The following is a 22,574-nucleotide window of genomic DNA, read 5'->3' as shown; positions in this document are numbered from 1 at the left end:
AGTCCCTATATCCTACCACCTTTCATGAAAGAGATCAGAGGGGCTTGGATGACATTAATATTGCATGCTTACACTTCCCACAAAGTTTCTTCCACCTCAAGGTCAAATTCAATGTCATAGTATCCAATTTTTAACTATCATGTTGAATCTTGAAAAGCATTAGGATCTGGTATTAGTTTGGAGATCTTTTACAAAGAAAACGCTAGAAGTAATTAACTTGGGTTGCTTGGAATGCAGAAAGTCATCTTTCTAAGATATGGGAAAGTTAGACATGAGATCAAATTTAATCAACTTCTAAAATAAGTTAAAAAGCAAAATATATTTCATACCCATTCCTTTGCAGGCTTTGTTCAGCTTTTTGGCATCCCGATCCACATCAAAACCCTGATGACTCCTTGCTTTGGCCTGGAGAAAATAATTGAAAAGGTGAGTGGACAACGTAGGCATTTTTGAATTATCTCTGAATGACACTGGTAGCTATTTGGAAGATGAAGAAGTCATCCAAATGAGGGACCAGCTGCCACTTTACACATGGTGCATGTGGAAATCAGCTGGGGAAACTCTGGCCTCAGAGAGATGACTGGTACTTCTTGGAGCCAGCTGGCCTTGGATGACCACTGAGAATGAGTCCCTCTGTTTGTAAGGACAATCAGCCCGAGATGAGATGTTTTGACATCAATCCTACCTTTGTGTGACTGCCTCTGAGACAGAGAATAATACAGTGGGTCAATGTCCTGGAATGCTAGTTCTCCTCTTTTGCCATGAGACACAAATAAGTCTAGGGAATAGTGTTGCCAGGCAGAAGCCGGGGTTCTAGATCTTATCACAGAAGCATCTGGTGACCCGGACTAAAGCTTTGCTATCCACCCAGTGAGAGACCCAATATTTAGCTTGCCAGACATACCTATGGGCCGGCAATAGCAGAGTTACTGGTTTTTACTGTTCTTTGGGGAGAGAATGTTCTGTTTATACACTAAGCTAGTGTTTCTCAGACTTTGGTCATTGGTATAATACATGCATAAATTTGTCCACAGCTATCAAAGTCTACATTATTATTATTTGGTTATTATTTTTCTTTCAGCTGACCTACTTGGTTTTTACTGAAAGTTATTTTAAAAAGGAAATCTATTAGCACTAGAATGGAAAAACAGTATTGGTTGCCCAAATGAAAGATCAACATAAAAATAAATGTGTCACATTATCATATGATCTCCCTGATATGAAGAAGTTGAGAGGCAATGTGAGGGGTTTGGGGGCTAGGGAAGGAAAAAAATGAAACAAGATGGGATTGGGAGGGAGGCAAACCATAAGAAACTCTTAATCTCACAAAACAAACTGAGGGTTGCTGGGGGAGGCAGGTAGGGAGAGGGTGGTTGGGTTATGGACATTGGGGAGGGTATGTGCTCCCCATAGGGAGTGCACCCCATAGGGAGTGCTGTGAAGTGTGTAAGCCTGATGATTCACAGACCTGTACCCCTGGGGCTAATAATACATTATATGTTAATAAAAAATTAAAAAAAATAAATGTGTCACTATTAAAAATGTAAAGGTGTGAGGTTAATTGCAGTGACACAACTTGCAGCTTTGAACAGACCCTATGTTTTCTTAGTTCTTGGCCTTCCCTCACAGAGATTCTCTTTGATGAGGTATGTCCCTTTCCTCCCATCCTTTGATGAAGGCTGGGGTAAGGGCCACTGTCTGCACTGCCCACTTGACCCTGCCTTTCATTTCTTTTGGCACCTCTGGGGAAGGAATAGGAAACCACGTAAGGCCCAGTAGACATGTTGTGTTTGTCTGGCAATGCTGTTCCTTTGGGGGGCTTTCCTGTCCCCCATTTTATGTGTTTTCATTGGGGCCATCAGTCAAGAGGGTTAAGCCCTCTTGTCCTGCCCTTGGGTGGACACAGACCCTGTCTGGCAGTTGTGACTGGCTCAGGAGTGGGAGTATAACCCAAGCCAGATCAGAGTCTTGTCTTCAGTTGATATGGAGATGTTGAGAGAGAGAGAGAGAGAGCGCTATTCTGACTGGGCTTGTCCAGCTGAGAGAATGAATCTAGAGCAAAGCAAGGCAGAGAGAAAAAGCAGAAATATGGAGAGAGAGAGAGAGAGGGAGAGAGAGAGAGAGAGAGATTGAATAGCACTGTATAAATCCTCAAACAGCAATGCCTGTTTCCTAACATGTCCCAGTTTTGTTAGTGAACTACCACTTTCTCAAAGTTAATGAGTTGGATTTCTGCCCTTGCACCAAGTGTTCTGACTCATATCCGAGGACTAGAGGAGGGCTGGCTTCGAGGCCTTGGTTAATTGAGAATCCTGTAATCCTAGAGCCAAAGGGGTCTTTTAGGACCACTGATCCCCTCTCAGCTGGATGGAATCACTCCATGGTCAGGCCCATCCTGAAGTCTCCATTTCTGAAGCATGTGGACAAGGGGACTTGCATTTGTTGAACGCCTGCCATATGCCCAACAACTTCTTCACTCACAGACCTTTCTTCATTATTTACTCAGAAGAGTAGCCATTAGGACTCTTAGTTACAGAGAAGGAAGTCTGGGTTCAGGCAGGTTAGGGAATGTGTGGGCTGTACTCAGCTCAGACTGCCTCCTCACATGCCTGCTGAGTCCCATGCACCATTGTTCCTCACACTCCAAGTAGGACCAGGGCCATCTTGTTCAACTGAGGGACAACGTCTCCCATTTCTCTTTCCAGATCGCTTGTGTGGTGTGAGAAAGCTATCTGGTACTGAGGAAGGCTTGTTGGCAGGGTGAGCGACATCATTTGCAGGGTTCAGTGCAATGAAAATGAAGGGCCTGGGTTTGAAATGGATTTAGAACTTTAAGATGGTGGTATCAGAGCATTAGAGCGAGTGCGAGGCCTCTCTGGGTGTGGGGCCTGTGTGACTGCCCGGACTACACACCAGAGAGGCTGTCCTGCCTGTCGATGGAATTCTCTGAGTGTGGGAGCGTGGGGTTGGCAATCTGAGACTCAGAAGAGTTGAATGGTGTCTTGGCTGTTCGTTAGGAGTATTTTCTGGAGGGTTCTGGTAGTCAGAGTTGGACGGGAACAGCAGACACCTCTTCGTAACAGGCTGACTCATAAAGTGTTCTTTCAGCCTCTTCGGTGCTGAGAAGTTGGTGGGACTTCACAGAAATTGAGACAGACACACAGGGCTCCGCAAACGGCTAAGCCGGTGATGCCCTGGCTGAGGGCAGAGGGGATGGAATTCAGCTGGGGTTACGTTTGCTCAGTCCCAGGCTGGCAGGGCTGCTGCTCCCCCAGAGAGACACATTCTTTCCTCCTTTGCACAAAGATGAGGCCAGGACTTGCGGAAGCCATGTGGAGACTTGCTCAAGATCACTGGGCCAGGTGATGGCTGACTTGGAGCCAGGGCAGGACTGGCTCTGTCAAGTCTAAAAGGACAATCCCATCCTTTCCTCCCCTAACTGTTTCGGGAAGGTGGTTCCATGATACATGTCACAGAGTTATAGGAGCAGAAAGAAGGGGAAACTGTGCCTCAGAGCTTGACCCAGTCCTAGTCAATACCAAGTGTTGTTTGAAATTTTAAAAAATTAATGTAAATTTCTATTTAAAAAGAAAGAAAGAAAGAAAGAAAGAAAAGGGAAAAAGCCTTCTGAAAGTCTAGTTCATCCAAGGCTAAAAAACAAAGAAGTGTCTTTTGGTCCAAAATAACTGTGCTGTGGGGGGAGAGGGGCAGTGGGAGAATGTTGAACCTCATTTTAGGAATAAAGATAACATTGAGACAACTTTTTCCTTTTTTGCTTGATTGAAAGTGCAGTGTTTAGTCTCTCTAGTGAGACCTTTGTTGAACTTCTAACCTATAGAAGTGTAGGATAATAAATGTATGTTGTCTTCAAAAAAATGCAGCGTAAAAGTCTCTATCAGATGCACAACCATTGGCAGGGCAGGTGGAAATTAATCTTTCCCAGGTTCCTTCTAAGAACCACTCTTCGCCATGTTGCTGATCTTTCCTAATCCAAAGAGAATTCGGTCTTGTTCCTCATAACAGCGAGCTATTTGGTGCCATGATTCCAGAGTCAGAATCATGTGAGGGACTTATTTAAAAGGGGGAGGGAGGCAAGAAAACAGTGTGTTAGGAATTTCCCCCTCTGCGTGGCTGGGACAGCCTCCACAATGGACACATTCATCAGTGCCACCCAGTGTTGATGCAAGGGGTGTCCTTGTCCTGTTCTGATGAGCTGGGGAACCACCTTCCCTGGAATGTATAGGGAGCGGACATTCCACCTCCATTGTTCATTGTTAGCAAGCCAGGCAGCTGCCTTTGGGGCCTTTTGAAACCTGAGGCCACTGAGCAGAACTTCCACGGGAAGCAGGTCTGCAGGAATGCACATCAGACACAAAAGGGGGGTGCAGGGGACTCCGGCCTGAGAACAGACCCCACCGTGAGGATCTAGGCAAATACACAATATTCCTCCTGCTTTCTAGGCAACACAGAGGCAGAACAGCAGTCCTTTTCTGTTTTTTTTTTCCATTTCTTCCCAGCATTTGCACTGACACTCATGAGACGCATTAAAAAGACACAATGTTAGGGGCGCCTGGGTGGCTCAGTGGGTTAAGCTGCTGCCTTTGGCTCAGGTCATGATCTCAGGGTCCTGGGATCGAGTCCCGCATCGGGCTCTCTGCTCAGCAAGAAGCCTGCTTCCCTCTCTCTCTCTCTCTCTGCCTGCCTCTCCGTCTACTTGTGATCTCTCTCTCTGTCAAAAAAAAAAAAAAAAAATCTTAAAAAAAAAAAAAAGACACAATGTTAGATGCTAAGAAAAATGATTACAGAAGTCTGGGCTGTGAGCCCACGTAAATTCAAGTTTGAATGTGGTTTTGCCCCTTAGCAGCCATGTGAACTTGGGCCATTAACCTCTAAGCCCTCATTTTCTCACCTGTAAAATGGGGTCAATGTCTCCCTTGTTAAGATTTGAGGCTTACGCAAGATAACATTTCCAAGGCTACATAGATAGGGACCCACAGAACTGCTACGGTTTTCTCTGCTTCTTCGGGTCAACTCTTGGTTTTTGGGCTCAGAGTAATATTAGGATTTCAGTTCTGGATATTTTGATTAGACAAGTTTGGAAGATGATCTATCTATCTATCATCTATCTATGTGGGAGGTATCTTCCAAACTTGATATTGTGAGATATAGATATATCTCTAATGCCCCAGACTGGATTTGAATCCCAGTGTAGCTGCTCATTACTAACGTGCCCTTGGGCAAGTTCAAGAACTTCTCTGTGCTGTGGTTCCCTCATGGCAAAATGTGGATAATAATAGTGTCTAGTCATAGGTCTCTTATGAAAATTTAGATGAAGTCCTTTATACAAAGCATCTAAAATAAAGCCTAGCAGAGACTGTGTGCTTAAAAAATGTAAACGGAAAAAAAAAAATGTAAACAGTATCTACTGAAGGCAGATCAGCAACGAACCTTCCAGAATATTTTAAACCCTCTCCTGCTTGCAGGGTTTTCACTTTGTAAATGGCGTGCTAAGGGTCAGTTTTTCACCGATCGCCCGCAGTTTGGATTTGGAGTTCCAGACACATTTTTTCCACACCAGGCAGTAAAGTGGCTCACAATTCAGGCTGTGTGCAGACCAGGTGACCCAGGATGACATTCCAACACCACATTTTATTAACTGCCTCATTTGACTAGCATGATAATTAGCACCTCATGGAGTGTGAGGAGCTCCCTGAGATACAACCAGGTGCTTGCTAGTGCAGTCAGGCCAGTGCAGTGAGGCTCACAATGGAAGCAGATACCATTAATTCAATGAAAGGCACTGCCTGGTGCATGGATAAGCCGGTATCTTTCAGTCTTCCTTTTGTTTCCTTCTAGTGTGTCTGCATGGCACTTCTCTGTGTCTCCATGTTCCTGCATCTTATTTTTTTAAAAGATTTTTTGTATTTATTTGAGAGACAGAGAGAGAGAGAGAGGGAGAGCTCCAGGCGGGTGAAGGGCAGAGGGAGAAGCAGACTCTCCGCTGAGCAGAGAGCCTGATTGTGGGGCTTGATCCCAGGACCCTGAGATCATGACCTGAGCTGAAGGCAGATACATAACCGAATGAGACACCCAGGTGCCCCCCACTCCTGTATCTTAAACGAGGAAACAAATGATCCATTTTAATGGAAGGGGGAGGCATACGAAATAAAGCCTAGAAGCAGTGTCATCTGGGCAGAAAGAATGCTGAAAACACTCTGTGAAATGACTCAGAGATGGGCCAGCTTCAGCACATCGACTGCCCAGGAGGGAGGCTGGCTTTTGTCTCAAGTTTTGATACTGTCCCCTGCCCGCAGCCCTGCCAACCAGAAGGGTCAAAGTGGAGAAACAGACACCTGACCAAAGGCTTCTACCCCAGTGAAGTTTGAGGAAAGCCGAACTCTCAGGATCCAAGAGAACATCTTGAAAAAACCTTCCTCCAGCTTGCACTGAGCTCTGGGGACAGTGTGTGAAAAAGCTGGCTGAGGGCTATGACTGGCAGACAGTTGCTATGTATTATATGGTAACCAGAATGTTCCAGGACCCAGCCTTAAGTGTACTCCTATTTGAGGACGCTCCCACTCATCAGTCCTGGTGACCTGATCTATCTGGAGAGCATCAAGACTGGAAAATAAGGATATATTTCTCAGGAGAGACCTGTGAATTTAATTAAAGAGCATTGCACAGCAGGCAAATTAGACTCTCCTTGGAACGGTTCCTCCTCTCTCCCTGCTTCCTTCTCTTTTTTCTCTTCCTTCTTTTTTCCATCCTCCTCCCCTTTTCCTCCCTCCCCTTCCTTCAGCAGACAAGTAGGGAAGCCCTGCCACATGGCAGGCGCTGCCCCAGGGGAGGGGGACTTGACCAATGAAGTGCCGTCCTTCCCCCCGGGGAAATTCACAGGGAGGCAGATCAGCGATAAGAGCATTTATGACAGGACGCAAACTTTGGGTGCGAATAGCTGGGAGGAGGAAGAGGAATTTTTAGGGAGAGGCTGACATTTGTGCTGGTTCTTGAAAGATGAATAGAAGTTAGGAAGGCAAAATACAGACATACATATAGGTGTAAATGCATATATACCTATGGAGGGATGAAGGTGGGGAAGGACATTGCGGGGAGAGACCGCAGCATGATGCTTTCTGGGTCTATATATGTGTGTGCCTACCTATGACCTGCCATTGAACTATGCAGAACAGACATGATTAATTTAAACTTGCCATAATGACATCACATGGACTTGGGAGTAGGACCTACTGTATTCAGTTAGGCTCTGACCCTCGCTGGTGGTTAGGACCCCCCTGGGCAAGCTGACCCGTATCTCTGAGCCATTGCTGTCTCAGGTTTAGAGTGGTCGTGCACCTGCTCACGGGCAGCATGGAGTCCGGATGCAGTCGTGTGCGGGAAGCCCTGCCGGAGCATGGCGATCACTTGGTCGCTGGCACGTAGGAGGTGCTCAGTGACGTAAGGATGTAGGGGTCACTTGTCAACCCTGAAGCATTATCAAAATGTCATAGGACTGGTATTTGCATTGTTTGCTCTTTCCAGTGCAGTTCCCCAGAAGGCCCGGCTTGCTGCAATTTGCTCGGTAAATATTTGAAAGCCGTTGCTTGGTACCCAGGATCTGAGATAGGAGGCCTCTGAGGAAGTGCTGGAGAGCAGAGGGCAGAGGGCTTGTTGTACACGGATTGAAATGGGGCTGCTGCCTGAGCCGACAGGAAATCGGGAGCAGGCTGAGGAGATTAAAAATGAGGACCAGGATTAAAACCAGGTGGTGGCCTGGGCTTTTTAAGCAGGGAGGAAGGTAGAGGCAGGCAAGGGTTGTGCTGGGGAGAGCTTCAGACATGGCTGAATTCTCCCCCTTGTAAGCAATGACCATGACCACTGCTAGTTCCTGGTACCTCTAGCCAGCATCGGCGATATGGGCCAACCTTGCTTTGTATGGATTTTAAAGTCATTACAGACTTGGGAAACTGAGATCCATTCTGGGAGGGACTTCTTTGTGGCCATACAGGTATCCACTCTCCCAAAGAGATCTACCCTTGAACCTGGCATGATGCTACCTTTCTCTCCTTTCTAAGTCTCTGTTTCCCAACTGAAAGATAACGTTTTGGGGTTGTTACAGGGATATGCATCAAACACGCATAGTAGGAAGCTTGGCCCACAGTGAGTGCTCAGTGTTATTTTTATTACTTCCTCCCATCTTGACCTGCTTCCTATGGGGGGGTCAAGTGAGCCCCTGACATGTTGCTTTGTGTGGCACCTTTAAAATAACTGATTACATAATTTTGTCCTAAATCATAAACTATTTTTTACTTACAGGTAAGTAGTAAGTTGGGCTTGAGAGTTAAAGAGAAATGTAAGGGATGACCACTTAAAACTGAGAATGACAGCAAAATACAAAGTACTTACTTTGTGCCAGGCACTGGCCAAAACAATTTACATAGAGTAATCATTTAATCCTCACAAACACCTTATAAATAAGTTGAGAAAACCAAGAAACAGAAAGGTTAATAAGCTGTCTGAAATCCCACAGTTCCTAAGGGATGGGATTCAAACCTACAGAGTCTGGATCTAGAACCTCTACCATTGACTTCCTACTATCCACATTTTTTGGTCCCTTTCAAAATTATTATTTTTTAATTTGGTGGTAGAAATTCTCAGTTCAGCTCTTAGAACGTTAGTATTTTACAGAAACACCAGCTGAGACCTGTGAGTTATCCGCTGACCGGGCAAGCCAAGGTTCCCTTGCATAGCGTGAGATCAAGAAATGCTCTTGACCATGAGCTAGGAGGAAGTGAAATGAAAATGAAGGCCAGTTACCATGATTTGCAAGGCAAAGTGGACAGCCTCTTCCGTGGGCAAAGTATATGTTCGGGAAAGGCACTGTCGTCAGGTCTGCTGTCAGTATCCTTTTGAGTCTGATGGAATTGTGTTTTCTGCTTCTCATCTGTGAACTAGGACTAATACCTGCCCTTCATAGCGGAATCTTGGGACGATGGTGTGATTCATTACTGCGTGATTCACAATAAGCAATATAGGCAACGTAAGTGTCCATCAGCACATGAATGGTTACAGAAGCTGTGGCACACACACACACACACACACACACACTTACACACAAAACTGAAATATTACTTAGCCACGAGAAAGAAGGAAATACTGTCGGGGTGCCTGGGTGGCTCAGTCAATTAAACACCTGACTCCTGATTTCACCTCAAGTTATGATCTCAGGATCGTGAGAGCCCCATATCGGGCTCTGCGCTGGGCATGGAGCCTGCTTAGGATTCTCTCCCTCTGCCCCTCCACATCTCTCTCCCTCTCAAAAAAAAAAAAAAAAAAAAAAAGAGGAGGAGGAAATCCTGTCATTTGTAAAAACATGGATGGACCTTGAGGGCATAATGCTAAGTGAAATAAATCAGATAGAGAAAGAAGTACTGTATGATATTGATGTATGATATATATATGATATATGATATCACATATAGGTGGAATTAAAAAAATACAAACTTGGGGCACCTGGGTGGCTCAGAGGGTTGGGCCTCTGCCTTCGGCTCGGGTCATGGTCTCAGGGTCCTGGGATCGAGCCCTGAGTCGGGCTCTCTGCTCGGCGGAGAGCCTGCTTCCCCCTCTTTCTCTGCCCGCCTCTCTGCCTACTTGTGATCTCTCTCTCTGTGTCAAATAAATAAATAAACTCTTTAAAAAAATAAAAAAAAATACAAACTTAATAGAACAGAGACTAGAATGGGGGTGGGGAGGAAGAGGAGATGTTGATCGAAGGATACAAACTTCTAGTTATAAGACAAATAAGTTCCGGGGAATCTAATGTGATTATAGTTAATAATACTGTACTGCATACTTGAAAGTTGCTAAGAGAGTAGATCTTAAATGTCCTTACCACAAAAGAGAAATTGTAAATGCCTTATGCATAACGCAGGGGTTAGCTAGGTTATAGTGGCAATCACTTTGCAATATGCAAGTGTATCACATCAACACATTGTCCAGGTTATACTTACATAATGTTATACGCCAATTGTATCTCAGCAAAGCCATATAAAAAGATAATGTGAGAGTTCTGGGCAGGGAGTTTTCATGATGATGATCAGAACTGGCAGGGGGAGAAACTGGCTTTTTTTGTCTTTCTCCAACAGGCTGTCAGGGCGCTTCCTCCTCCTCCTCCTCTTCCCCACCTCACCCCAAACCTTCCTGTTCCTCTTTACTAAAACATCTTGCCCTCTGAGTAGTGGAGGGATCCTACCTAAGGGACAGCAGAGGCCATTTGAAAGCTGAAAAGCAGGCAGCCAGCAGGATGACAAAGGTTTCCCATATGTTCATTCTTCTGGGTGACAGCTTTCCAGCCTGATAAACTGTCTAACATTTTCATAGGTAAAAATCTCATTTCTCCCTACCTCACAGAATCTAGGCTGATTTGTCTTATTAGAAAGGGTCAATCAGTGTTGAATGGGGGAAAGAGGAGGGGGGATACTGCTGACAGATTCCTTACCACACAAGCAGGCAGAGAGGGAAGTGGGGGGTTGGCGGGAAGCAGGCTCCCGGCCAAGCAGAGAGCCCGATGCAGGGCTCAATCCCAGAACCCTGAGATCATGACCTAAGCTGAAGGCAGAGGCTTTAACCCACTGAGCCACCCAGGCGCCCCTTGCTCCTCCATTTCTTAAACACCTGGTTGCCCACCATTGAGTCCACTAGCAGCAGTGGAGAATCTATCTACTTAAGGGAATTTGCTGAAGCCTCATCTCCTCTCTGGAACCATTCCTGACCCTCTTGGGAAAGACTGAGGACTTTCTGCCAGCTGGGTGTGGGACCTAAGGTGGCCAGCTGTTTGATTGTCCAAGACGGAGGGTTTCCTAGGATGTGAGGTTTTCAGCGCTGAAATGTCCTGGGTAAACCAGGATGGTTGCCACCCAAGCTGAAGCTGACTTTACAGGCTTTCAAGAGCCAACTGTGTGCCTCTCTTCCCAACTCTGTATTTAATGAGCTCATGTTAGTAACTTGAAATCAGCTGGGATTTCATATTTATGCTATGGAAATTGGCCTCTGGCACAAATTATGCTATGGAAATTGGCCCCATCCCCCCACCAAGAGCTGGTTGTGAGACATGTTCTAGCATATCAGTTTCTCCTTTGAACTTATACTCTACTCTAGAGATTTCTATCAGATCTCCTTAAGATACATTATTATACTTATTCACTAGTTTATCTCCCTCCTTGGACTGTAAACCCCTTGGGACCAGGACCCATGTCCTATTCCTTGTTGTATCTCCAGCACCTAGCATAATGCCTGGCACATTATAGGTACTTGGTAAATGTTTACATATTAATGGAAGCTGGTCTGAAGTCTCTGCAGCCATGAGGCATTTCTCGTCCCTCTAGAGGATGAAGAATCTTCTTCCTTTTTATGTGACAGAATATGCCACAAGCCTTTTCCTTTGCATCCTGGCCTTATTCCTCTTTGTATCAATGTCAGGGGTCAGTGGCAATAGTGGGGACAGAGGAAGGGGAGAGCAAAGTTATCCACTTGGACATCTAGAACTGATAATGATGTCAAGCCTTCTAGGGTAATGAAGAAGAGAGAATGAAAAAAGGATAGTAAACTTAGCCAGGACACGAGAGAGCTCATTCAGACCCCACCTGGAGGCTCGACAGGAAACATAAATGAAAGTGAATACCTAAGACTTTCAGGTCTGGAATTGTTGGAGCAAACCATAGTTTGGGGGCTCTCAGAATTAAAACCTATGGAAGAAATTGTGGACTCTGAGCGAGATGCTCTGAGCAAAACATAGATGAATAGCTTTTCGACCACAGATGCACATTAGAATCATCTGAGATGTTTTAAAATAAACAAATGACTGAGTTTCATCCTGGTCCTATGAAATCAGAATCTCTGATCGAGGTATATACTAGGTATAAGTACTTTCAAAACTTACCAGATAATCCAATGTGCAGCCAGGTGCTGGTCTGACAAAGATCAGAAACTTTCCCATTGGCGGCCCAATGAATCAGAAAGAAAACTTAAAAATGTGCTGAGGGTTGACACAGGTAAGAAATCCTAGACTTTATCCAAGTAGGAAAAGATAAAGGAAAGAGGTTTATCATAGATTCTTAGGGTAGAAATTCAACCTAGGTTTTCAAAATGGGTGGCATGGAACACTGAATATATTAAAACCCTTTGGACTTTTAACTGAAAAAGGAATTTGTTTTTAAATTTTCTCTCAGTTCTTCTGATTGAATCATTCTTTGCCTGGTGACACTATGTCTTTCACACTCTTTCAACCCAGGGATTGGCAAACTACAGACTATGGTCAAATTCTGGCCTGTCCACTGTTTTTATAAATAAAGTTTTATTGGAACACAGCCAACCCACTCATACACATTTAATCAATGGCTGCTTTTACACTTCAATGGCAGAGCTGAATAGTGGTAACAGAGGTTGTGTGGCCCACAAAGCCTGAAATAATTATTTTGCCAACCCCTTCCATACTTTGTGCAAGTAGATCTTTTTATCAGATAACAGATGGCAGAACCTGAGCCTTCAGCTGGCAATAGTATTTAGTTAGAATTTAATATAGTCTTTTTTGCTTTCATTATTTATCTATACTTATATCAACTGATAATGATTTTCCACTTATGGTATTGATATAAATTTTCTTTTTAAGATAAATTTTTTGTGTGTCAACAAGATGAGTGAGTTTAAAGAAAATAGTTAACAGAACTATTAGTAGAACAGGTGGCATGTGTATTTGGCAACATTCACGAAGTTCATACTTAAGTCTGAAGTTTGGGAAACATGGAATGTATTCAGTCCCCTCATTTTATAGGTAAACTGAGGCCTAGTTATTAAGTAATTTTGCCCAGGATCACTTACTTGCTTTATGGAAATATTTGGGCCCCTCCCTGAGAACAAAGCTCTTTTACCTCTAAGTGGTTACTTGTTTGTACTTTGAAACCGGTTAGTGTGAATGCAACATATTGCACTACTAAAGTTCATAAATTCAAAGCCAGAAATATCCTGGCAACATTTCCACAGGCATGTTTAGTAGACATTGATGGGCAATTTGAAACACAACTGAGTGGCCATTCACCTCTTTAAAAATGACTCGGGTGATTAGTGGCATATAGTTTCATTAAGTTGATAGTTTCTAGGGCATGGTTTCCTTAGAGCAGCACATTTTTTTTTTTAAGTCTTGATTTTTGTGTTTTAAATCAAAATCTGCTTAAATGCTTGTCAGAGCAAGAAGTAAAACTACTAATTAGATAAAGAAGATGTGGTACATATACACAGTGGAATATTACTCAGCCATCAGAAAGGATGAATACCCACCATTTGCATTGACATGGATGCAACTGGAGGGGATTATGTTAAGTGAAGTAAGCCAAGGAGAGAAAGACAATTATCATATGGTTTCACTCATATGTGGAACATTAGCAATAGCATGGGGGGCCATAGGGGAAGGGAGGGAAATCCAAAGGGGGAGAAATGAGAGAGGGAGATGAACCATGAGAAACCACGGACACCAAGAAACAATCTGGGTTTCAGAGGGGATGAAGGTTGGGGGAGGGGGTAACAGGGTGATGGGTATTGAGGAGGGCACTTGCTGTGTTGAGCACTGGGTTATACTTAACTAATGAAGCACTGAACACTGCATCAAGGACTAATTATATACTATGCAGTGGCTAACAGAACATAATAAAAAAACTTGATATGTAAAAAAAAAAAGAAAAAATATGTATCACATTGTATTTGTTGGGTCTATTTTTTTTTTTTTTTAGAATTTCCCAAGCTTTACTCTTCTTCTTTTTTTTTTTTTTTTTTAGATTTTTTTTTTAATTTATTCATTTGATAGATAGAGATCACAAGTAGGCAGAGAGGCAGACAGAGAGAGAGGAGGAAGCAGGCTCCGGGCTGAGCAGAGAGCCGGACGTGGGGCTCGATCCCAGGACCCTGAGATCATGACCTGAGCCAAAGGCAGAGGCTTTAACCCACTGAGCCACCCAGGTGCCCCTGTTGGGTCTATTTTTAAACACAGTTTCAATCTTATAAGAATATTTGGTATTTCACCATGTAATTACTGTTCCATTAGGATTCTCCACAGTCACACCGACTAACAGCGAAGCTGATTCCTCTATTCTTAGATCTTCTTTCCACTTGGACCTTTCTAGAGGTCTGTTAATCAAGGAGGCCGACCAGATAGCTAGGCGGTGTGTCAGGATGCCTGAGTTCTAGCTAACCTTTGAGGAGTGCTGAGTACACAGAACTGTTTGGCTATTGATCTATGCTTTCAGAGATGCAATTGTAAGGTGACATATATGAAGTATGTGTTTGGCCATTACTCTAAATGGGTAGGAATGGTCGCATCATTTGGAAAAAAAGGCTGAAAAGAGGAAAAACATCCACTTGATTCAGATCTTGATATGTGTTCTTAAAAAATGAGTGAAACTTCTTAGATTAAAAAAAATGACCTTCCTTCTAAATTTGGGATTATTTGTATGTTGGCATTTTGAGAATAACTTTTAATGAGGACTGCTATAATTAGGTCATTTTCCAGAAAGACAAACTTTTTCAGGCTATGTCCTCTGGGTTCCACATTAAGTTGGTGTGATGTTTACCTATCAAAGGTTGGGAACTGTCCTTAAGGAGATCTAACATTAAGACCCTCCAATATCTAATGCCCTAAGGTGGTGGACACCATCATTTCTGAAGATACTGACAATATAATCAGAAATAATGTGACTGACCCACTATGCACTAAGCTCTGGTATAGGGAGACTAAATGGGGCAGTCCTTTTGGGGGATATACCCAAACAGAAGGGATGTGAGCAAATGGACTCATGATTGTTTCAATTAGTGACTTTCCAGTTGAGCTCTGCTCATCTAGGCAGGAAACCCAGCAGCTCAGCAGCCTCAGTACAGGGTATTTCTGTAGGGAAGCCCTTCTCACTCTGATCATCAGAAGTTTCTAATTGGCTAACAGCCTTTCAGGAGAAACCGCTGCATCTCAGCTGCTGTTGTCACCAACAGGAGGACAAGGGTCAGTCTTGAAAAAGAGCTGGCTCTACCCTGTGATAAGAAAGGCAATCAGAGGGCACTTGGGTGGCTCAGTTGTTTAAGCGACTGCCTTCTGCTCAGGTCATGATCCCGGAGTCCTGGGATCAAGTCCCACATCAGGCTCCCAGCTCCATGGGGTGTCTGCTTCTCCCTCTGACCTCCCCTTTCATCTGTCCCTCTCTCTCTCTCTCTCAAATAAATAAATAAAATCTTAAAAAAAAAAAAAAAGAAAGGCAATCAGTGTGAGGGACTATCTTGGCCAGAGGGACGGGAATGCATGGATCCTGACAGAAATTCAGTCAGATAAAGACAGTATGGGGGCATCTCCTGTCCTATAGCCTAGCTTTTACTAAGTTCTGTGTCTCATGAAGTGGTTCTCAACCAACCAGGGGCAATTTTGTCTCTCTGGGGACATTTGGCAATGTCTAGAGACACTGTCATAAACAGGGGGGTGCTAGTAGAATCTGGTCTCAGTAGAGATCAGGGATTCTGCTAAATGTCCTACAAGGCACAGAACAGCCCCTCACAACATAGAATTATTTGGTTCTAATGTCATTGGTGTGAAGATCTAACAGGATGAGGGTCTACCACCCTGGCCTAACGGTTGTAACAATCATATAAACATGTTTCTTCCAAAGGTGTTGAGAAGGCTGGGGTGCTAGTGCAAATGGCATACAGGTACTGACTCAGGCAAGGTCCCCAGTGACAAAGAGTGAATTGCTGTAGTTATATAAAAGGGAGGATTAGAAGCGGAGGATGGTGTCTTTTTCCCTTAGTTTTATTTCAAAGAAACTCAGATGCCAAATCTGAAAGATGAGTACTGGGACAAGGTAACTAGGAAGAAGAATCTGAGTTAAAGTTGGTCCAAAGTGAGAAGCCTGTCATCACCCTCTGCTACTTTGTCTGCCTCACAATTATAGGCATCATGGCCTCAGCTGGCAGAAAGCTCAACCAGCAGTCTCTGCTGACTCATTCTTGGGGGCCCTTTAGTACTGTGCTCGGCCCAACAACTTGAAGTTTCTCCTGGAGGTGGAATTATATGTATTGTCTGGAAACAAGATTGTGTCCTGGGGAAAGTGACTGCCTTGATGTTGTCCACAGATGGTTTTGGGAGTCAGAAACCTCTGAAGAGTGTTAGACCTCCAGATATCCAATTACTGCTGTATTGCATCAACGAAAGTGAACTTGGAGGGTAAGGTGGTCGTGGGGAGATGACAGCCATTCCTCAGCTGTGAAAAGAACCATGCCTTCAGGAGTTATGAAAAATGAAGCACTTTTCTCATTAGAAAAGAATTATCCATTTCCTTCTTCTATCGCCAAAGGCTATTTTTCTGCCAATTCAATGAGAGTATAAACTTGGGATTTATTGCTTGCAGGGAAAAAAAGAAGCAAGTGTACTCTGGGATCCTCAAGAGTCAATGATAAGTGGGTAGATGGAATTGAAAAGAGCAAATGCTGGGGGCTGAGCTGGGCTCACTGAATGGTGCTGTGTACCGGGCATAACCAACAGTATGTGAACAAGTTCTGATTTGCTAAAAAGGAAACAAGGTGAAATAGCTAAATTTGCTTTGAGCAAATTTCTTTCTCCATCAGAATCAAAACAATGGATGCTATTCTCTCCCCTGGTAAGAGTTTAAAAATGCCCTGGCTCCGAGCCTATTAATTATTTCTTTAAAATTCTTTTAAACATTTTTATCTTTTTATCATTCCTACCACAACCATCCTAACCCCCATTATAGGAAGGGTGAGTTATCTGGCTGCCTTTCTATCTGATCTTTGAGTCTTCATTCTCTATTTTAGTTCATCCAATAGTAGCAGCAGCAGCTGTAGTAATCTTAATAAAAATAATAGTTATAAGAAAGCAATAATGATAAAGCAGTAGCCCCAAACCCCAAGGGTTGGTAAGGCCAACCTCTGCCACAGTGACAGTCCAAGGAGTAGCTATATGACCCAAGTCAGTCAGAACTTTTCTCTGACACATTATAGATGCTTAGTGAAAGAAACTCTTTTCCTTGATGTTGTTAATCTGGAGCTACATGAGGCCATGGACCTCTCTGTATCTGTGGCCATGCCTCCCTCTCATGAAAAAGCTTTTGCTTTTCATACGACTGGGCAATAGAAAAAGTTCATTTTCAGTAGGAAAGAATGAGGCCAAATTATGGAAAGAAGGAAAGCGAGCAAGAGGGTGAGAAGGAGAGATAGCATGCTAGGTGGCAAGATGATTTCCCTAGCCCCAGGGATGAATCATGGTTCATGGCTGTCCTCTTCTCCTTGACCAGTGATTGGTCTAGGAATGGACTTTTGACCAAGTCTGGCCAATAAGATTGAATGGGATGCCTGCTTGGGGCTTTCCAAAAGGATTTTTCTCAGTGATGGGGGGGTGGTACATAAGAAGAAAGGCACTTTTTTCTCTATCCCCTTCCTTCTTATTTGTGATCCTATTGTGTGAGATCATGAACTTAAACCCAGACCATTGTCTAGTACCCATGAGGGGAGTTGTTGCCAGCCCCTCGAGGATGGCAGAACAGAAGAGCAGATGTGGCCTTAATGTGTGACTGAACAGCTAAACCAACATGGAGTCTCCTCCTTTCAGCTTCGTTTGAGGGCGAGTAATTAAATGTCCCTGTTATTGAAGCCACTGTTAATCCTGTAGTCTGCTACTTGTAGTCAAACGCATACCGACTTGAAAGCAAGATGAAACAGAAGAACTATGAGTTCATATTCTCCAAATTACCTCAAGCTCAGACTTCTCTCTCGAGTTTCAGATCCAGCTACCTGCTAGGCATTGTACCCAGGAGTCCCATGGAATCTCATACTCAACAGATCCCAAAACCAAACTCATCCTCATACTTTGTGAACCTTCACTTTGCCCTGTCCCCAGGATCCATGCCGTTCACCTGGGCACACAAGCCAGGTACCTGGGAATCACTCTATAATTTTCCTTGTCCCTCACCTACCTGTCCAGTTAGTTACATCTATTTGACCTTTTAATCTGTCCTCTTCTCTCCAATCCCATTGCCACTGTTTTAGCGGGGAGCAGGGGTTCATCATCTTTCTCCAGGGCCAATGCCTTCCAAGTGTTTTACTTGTCTTTGATCATGTTTCTCTTGAAAACTTGTTCTACCGGCTTCCAGCACGGTCCATCCAAAGTGCAGCTCTGACCTTGTCATTGTCTTGCCTGAGATCCCTGAGGGACTCTCTATTGCCTGAGATACTGGCTCTTAAAGTGTGGTCCCTGGATCAGCAGCATCAGCATCACCAGGTAACTTGTGAGAAAACAAATTCTCGGGCCCCCCTCGAGAGTATCTACTGAATCAGACACTCTGGGGATAGGGCCCAGCTCTCTGTTTAAACAAGCCTTCTGAAGGAATCTGATGTACAAGGTTTAGAAGCCACTATGGGCTTAAAGCCATAAATAAATAAATAAATAAATTCATTCCTTGGTGTGGTAGGTTGAATAGTATCACCCAGATTCTTGTCTACCTGGAACCTCAGAATGTGACCTTACTCGGAAACGGAGTCTTTTGCTGATATAATTAGTAAAGGATCATGGATGATATCATCCTGGATTAGAATGGGTCCTAAATCCAGTGGCTGGCGTCCTTTTATGAAGAAGAGAAACAGAGACACACACAGAGGAGAAAACCATGTGAAGAAGGAGGCGGAGACTGGGGTTCCTCTGCCCTGCACCAAGAAATGCAATGTCTGCGGCTCATCAGAGGCTGAAAGAGGCAAGAAAGAAATCTTCCCTGTACCTTCCCAGGAACACCCACCCTGCTAACACCTTGATTCCAAATCCCAAGACTCCAGAACTTTGAGAGAATGTATTTCCATTGTTTTAAGCCACCTAATCTGTGGGGTGCCCGGGTGGCTCAGATGGTCAAGTGTCTGCCTTCAGCTCAGGTCTTGATCCGGGGGTCCTGGGATAGTGTTCCGTGTAGGGCTCTCCACTCAGTGGGGAGTCTGCTTGTCCCTCTCCCTCTGCCCCTCCTCCCACTCATGCTTTCTTGCTCTCTCTCTCTCTCTCTCTCTCTTTCTCTCAGATAAATAAATAAAATCTTTTAAAAAAGCCACTCAGATTGTGATACTTTGCATATTAGCCCTAGGGTACTAATACACTTTGCATAGCAAACAAGGGCCTTTGGGTCTCACCCCTTCACATCTGTATCACCGTTTCCTGTCCAGTGATCTATCAAAGGATGTAGGCCCACCTGTTAGGTGTCAAGCCCCGGAGACAGAACCCTGAGTGAGATGCAGTGTCTACCCTGCAGAAGCTCCCAGCTGAGAGGGAGGGGCTAGCAGCTGCACAGGCAGGTGATGCTTAATGGATTAAGTGCTTTGGTGAGTGGAGAGCTGTACTTCGGGTAGCATTACCCTTCTTGTACATCTCTGTGCATACTCCAGCACTGTAAAGAATGCCCTTCTCCATGTCAGGAAGCCTGTTCTATTTCTTCCTCCCACACAGCATCACTCCCCCCTCTGTCCAAATTTTGGACATGTTTCTCTTAGTGCATCCATCACACATCATTATAATTATTTGTTCTCCTCCCTTGCTAGACTGTGGGCTATTTTAAGGGCATGGACTGTGGTCTTTTATATCTCTTTTTATCTGTAGAGCCCCAAACAGTATCTGGCTCATAGGATTTCCTTTTTTTCTTCCTTCCTTTCTTCCTTCTTCCTTTTCTTTTCCTTCCTTCCTTCCTTCCTTCCTTCCTTCCTTCCTTCCTTCCTTCCTTCTTTCCTTCCTCCCTCCCTCCCTCCCTCCTTCCCACCCTCCCTCCCTTCTTTCCTTCTTTATCTTAGAGAGGGGAGAGAGAGAAAGATGGAAAGAGAAAAAGAGAGAGCATGAGCACAGGTAGGGGCAGAAGGAGAGGGAGAAGCAGACTCCCTGCTGAGCAGAAAGGCTGACACAGGGCTTGATCCCAAGACCCAGGGATCATTACCTGAGCTGAAGGCAGACCTTTAATCAACTGCAGCACCCAGGTACCCTCATAAGAGTTTCTTTCAAAGAATATGTTGAACTGATGAGAAGAATGAAGAGTGGCTTCCTTCCTCTGCTGGTGGAGGGACTCTTGAGCTACCTTTTCTCTATGCATGTGAAGATGAGTGGTGGGAGAATGCAGCCTGGGGTCAGGTGGACATCAGAATGGGGCAGTTCTCTGGGTTGCATTTGGTGTGAGAGGCCTTGGAGGAGGATCAGGGGCTAAGTTGGCTTTAAAGGCCATCATCTGGGCAGCTCTGCAGGCTCAATGATGAGAGTGGTTCTTAGGCAAAGCTGGGCTGTAGCTCCATACCAGGCCTGTGAGATACTTTTGCTTCAACATTGATTCTCACACTGAACAAACATCAGAATCAACTGGAGGGGCTTATTCAGCAGCAGCTGCTGGGCCCTAAGCCCTGAATTTCTGATTCTGTAGATCTGGAGTGGGGCCTGATGATCTGCTTTCCTAACAAGATCCTAGGTTATTCCAATGATGGTCTGGGGGCCACATTTGGGCACATTCCTGCACTAGAGGAACACCTGACATTAGATCCATGGCTCTCAACTTTGGGTCCATTAGAATCACTTGGGGGGTTTCTAAAAATACAAATATAAGGACCTTACTCACACAGTGGTTCGGGGGTGCACCTGGTCATAGGGATTTGGATTCCAATGGAACAAAACATTGGTTTGAGTAAGGCTTATCTATAAAATGTAACAAATTCATCAAATTTTATCGAGCAGTTGCTGTGTGCCAGGTTTTGTGTCATTATAATGGGGACAATGTAATAGGGTTTTGTAATGGGGATACAAAGATGAACAAGTGAGTTATCAGTCCAGTGTTGGGGAGATGTGTGAACAGATAGTTCTAAAATCACATGGGAGGGGACTGATGGCATTATATGCAAAGTAGCATGAAAGCACTAAGGAAGAGCACTGAATCTAACTGGGGGGCTGGGGGAGAGGAAGGAAGCTCAGGGATGGGGGTAAAGAGAAGATAATGATCCAGTTCAATAGTTTAGAAATCCTGGTAAGTTAGTTTCTGGTTGGTATAATGTGAACCCAAGGCGCTATGTGAAGAACTTCTACCTAAATCCCAATCTGTGCTTCAACCCTCACTAGACAAATTATTTAATCTTTCCTTGGTTCACTTTCCCCATATTTTAAAGGGGGATAATAATACTACCTCCCTCACAGAGTTGTGTGAGGACTAAAGGACACATCAATGTGGAGGGCTTGGTAGGGTAAAGGGCTCAAACTTCACCCCATGTCCCCAGAACAACTCATGGTCTAGCAAGAACTTGAGAAATGTCAGTAATCATCAGTATCCTTTCAAAAGGCTGCCTTGAAACCTCCAGTTATGTCCACCATCACTGGGAATCTTGGTTCTTGCTGCTGTGAGCAGAGCAGATATATGCTGGGTTCCATCCCCTACACCAAGAGGCCCCAGGCTCCTATATCTTTAAAGCTCCTGTGTCAGTTTTTTGATTTGTATGATCTTCCTTCTGTTAGTGTATTTGTCCTTGACAGCATTTTTTCTACCTCTTTAAAATGACTGCTTTTTAGCTACCATAGATAAGAAACCCTCCAAAGCCAAGACTGTGTGATTTTGTCTAATATACAGCCAACTTGTTTGTTGGGAGATTTTTTATTACTGCTTCAGTTTCCTTGCTGATTATGGGTCTGTTCAGGTTTTCTATTTCTTCCTGTTTCAGTTTTGGTAGTTTATATGTTTGTAGGAATGGATCCATTTCTTCCAGATTGCCTAATTTGTCAATGCCTATGAGTCAATATGGTTGCTCATAATATGTTCTTATAGTTGTTTGTATTTCTTGGTGTTGGTTGTAATCTCTCCTCTTTCGTTAACAATTTTATTAATTTGGGTCCTTTCTCTTTTCTTTTTGATAAGTCTGGCCAGGAGTTTGTCGACCTTAATTCTTTCAGAGTACAGGGCAGGATGGCTTCCCGGGGCAATTCTGTCAAACACTTAAAGAAGAATTAATACCTATTCTTCTGAAGCTGTTTCAAAAAATAGAAATGCAGGGCGCCTGGGTGGTTCAGTGGGTTAAAGCCTCTGCCTTTGGCTCAGGTCATGATTCCAGGGTCCTGGGATTGAGTCCCGAATCACAGGGCTCTCTGCTCAGCCGGGAGCCTGCTTCCTCCTCTCTCTCTGCCTGCCTCTCTGCCTACTTGTGATCTCTGTCTGTCAAGTAAATAAACTAAAAAAAAAAAAAAAAAAAAAAAGAAAGAAATGGAAGGAAAACTTCCAAACTCATTCTATGAGGTCAGCATCACTTTGATCCCCAAACCAGACAAAGACCCCGCCAAAAAGGACAAGTACAGATAAATATCCCTGATGAACATGGATGCCAAAATTCTCACCAAGATACTAGCCAATAGCGATTCGCAGACCTGTACCCCTGGGGATAAAAATATATGTTTATAAAGCTGTAAAAAAAAAAAAAAAAAAAGAAAGAAAGGATGAATCCCCAAGTTTTGTAGCAACATGGACGGGACTGGAAGAGATTATGCTGAGTGA

General features: G+C 44.1%; 1 protein-coding gene and 1 long non-coding RNA gene across 3 annotated transcripts in view; one reads left to right on the top strand and one right to left on the bottom strand.

The window, feature by feature from the left end:
• Positions 1 to 22,574, top strand: part of LOC125097929 (uncharacterized) — a 126,045-nt gene that overhangs the window by 87,095 nt on the left and 16,376 nt on the right. The gene's annotated exons all lie outside the window — the stretch shown is intronic.
• ANXA13 (annexin A13) overlaps positions 1 to 22,574 on the bottom strand; it is a 58,879-nt gene that overhangs the window by 27,946 nt on the left and 8,359 nt on the right. For both annotated transcript variants that reach the window (XM_047726147.1, XM_047726146.1), the window contains one exon: positions 330 to 405. In XM_047726147.1, coding sequence (XP_047582103.1) covers positions 330 to 405 — 76 coding nt within the window. The remainder of the gene's footprint in view (positions 1 to 329; positions 406 to 22,574) is intronic.

This window comes from Lutra lutra, chromosome 4 (genome assembly GCF_902655055.1).
Source record: "Lutra lutra chromosome 4, mLutLut1.2, whole genome shotgun sequence".
Taxonomy (NCBI): domain Eukaryota; kingdom Metazoa; phylum Chordata; class Mammalia; order Carnivora; family Mustelidae; genus Lutra; species Lutra lutra.
Note: the sequence above shows the minus strand (reverse complement) of the source record. Positions and strands in the feature narration are given on the sequence as shown.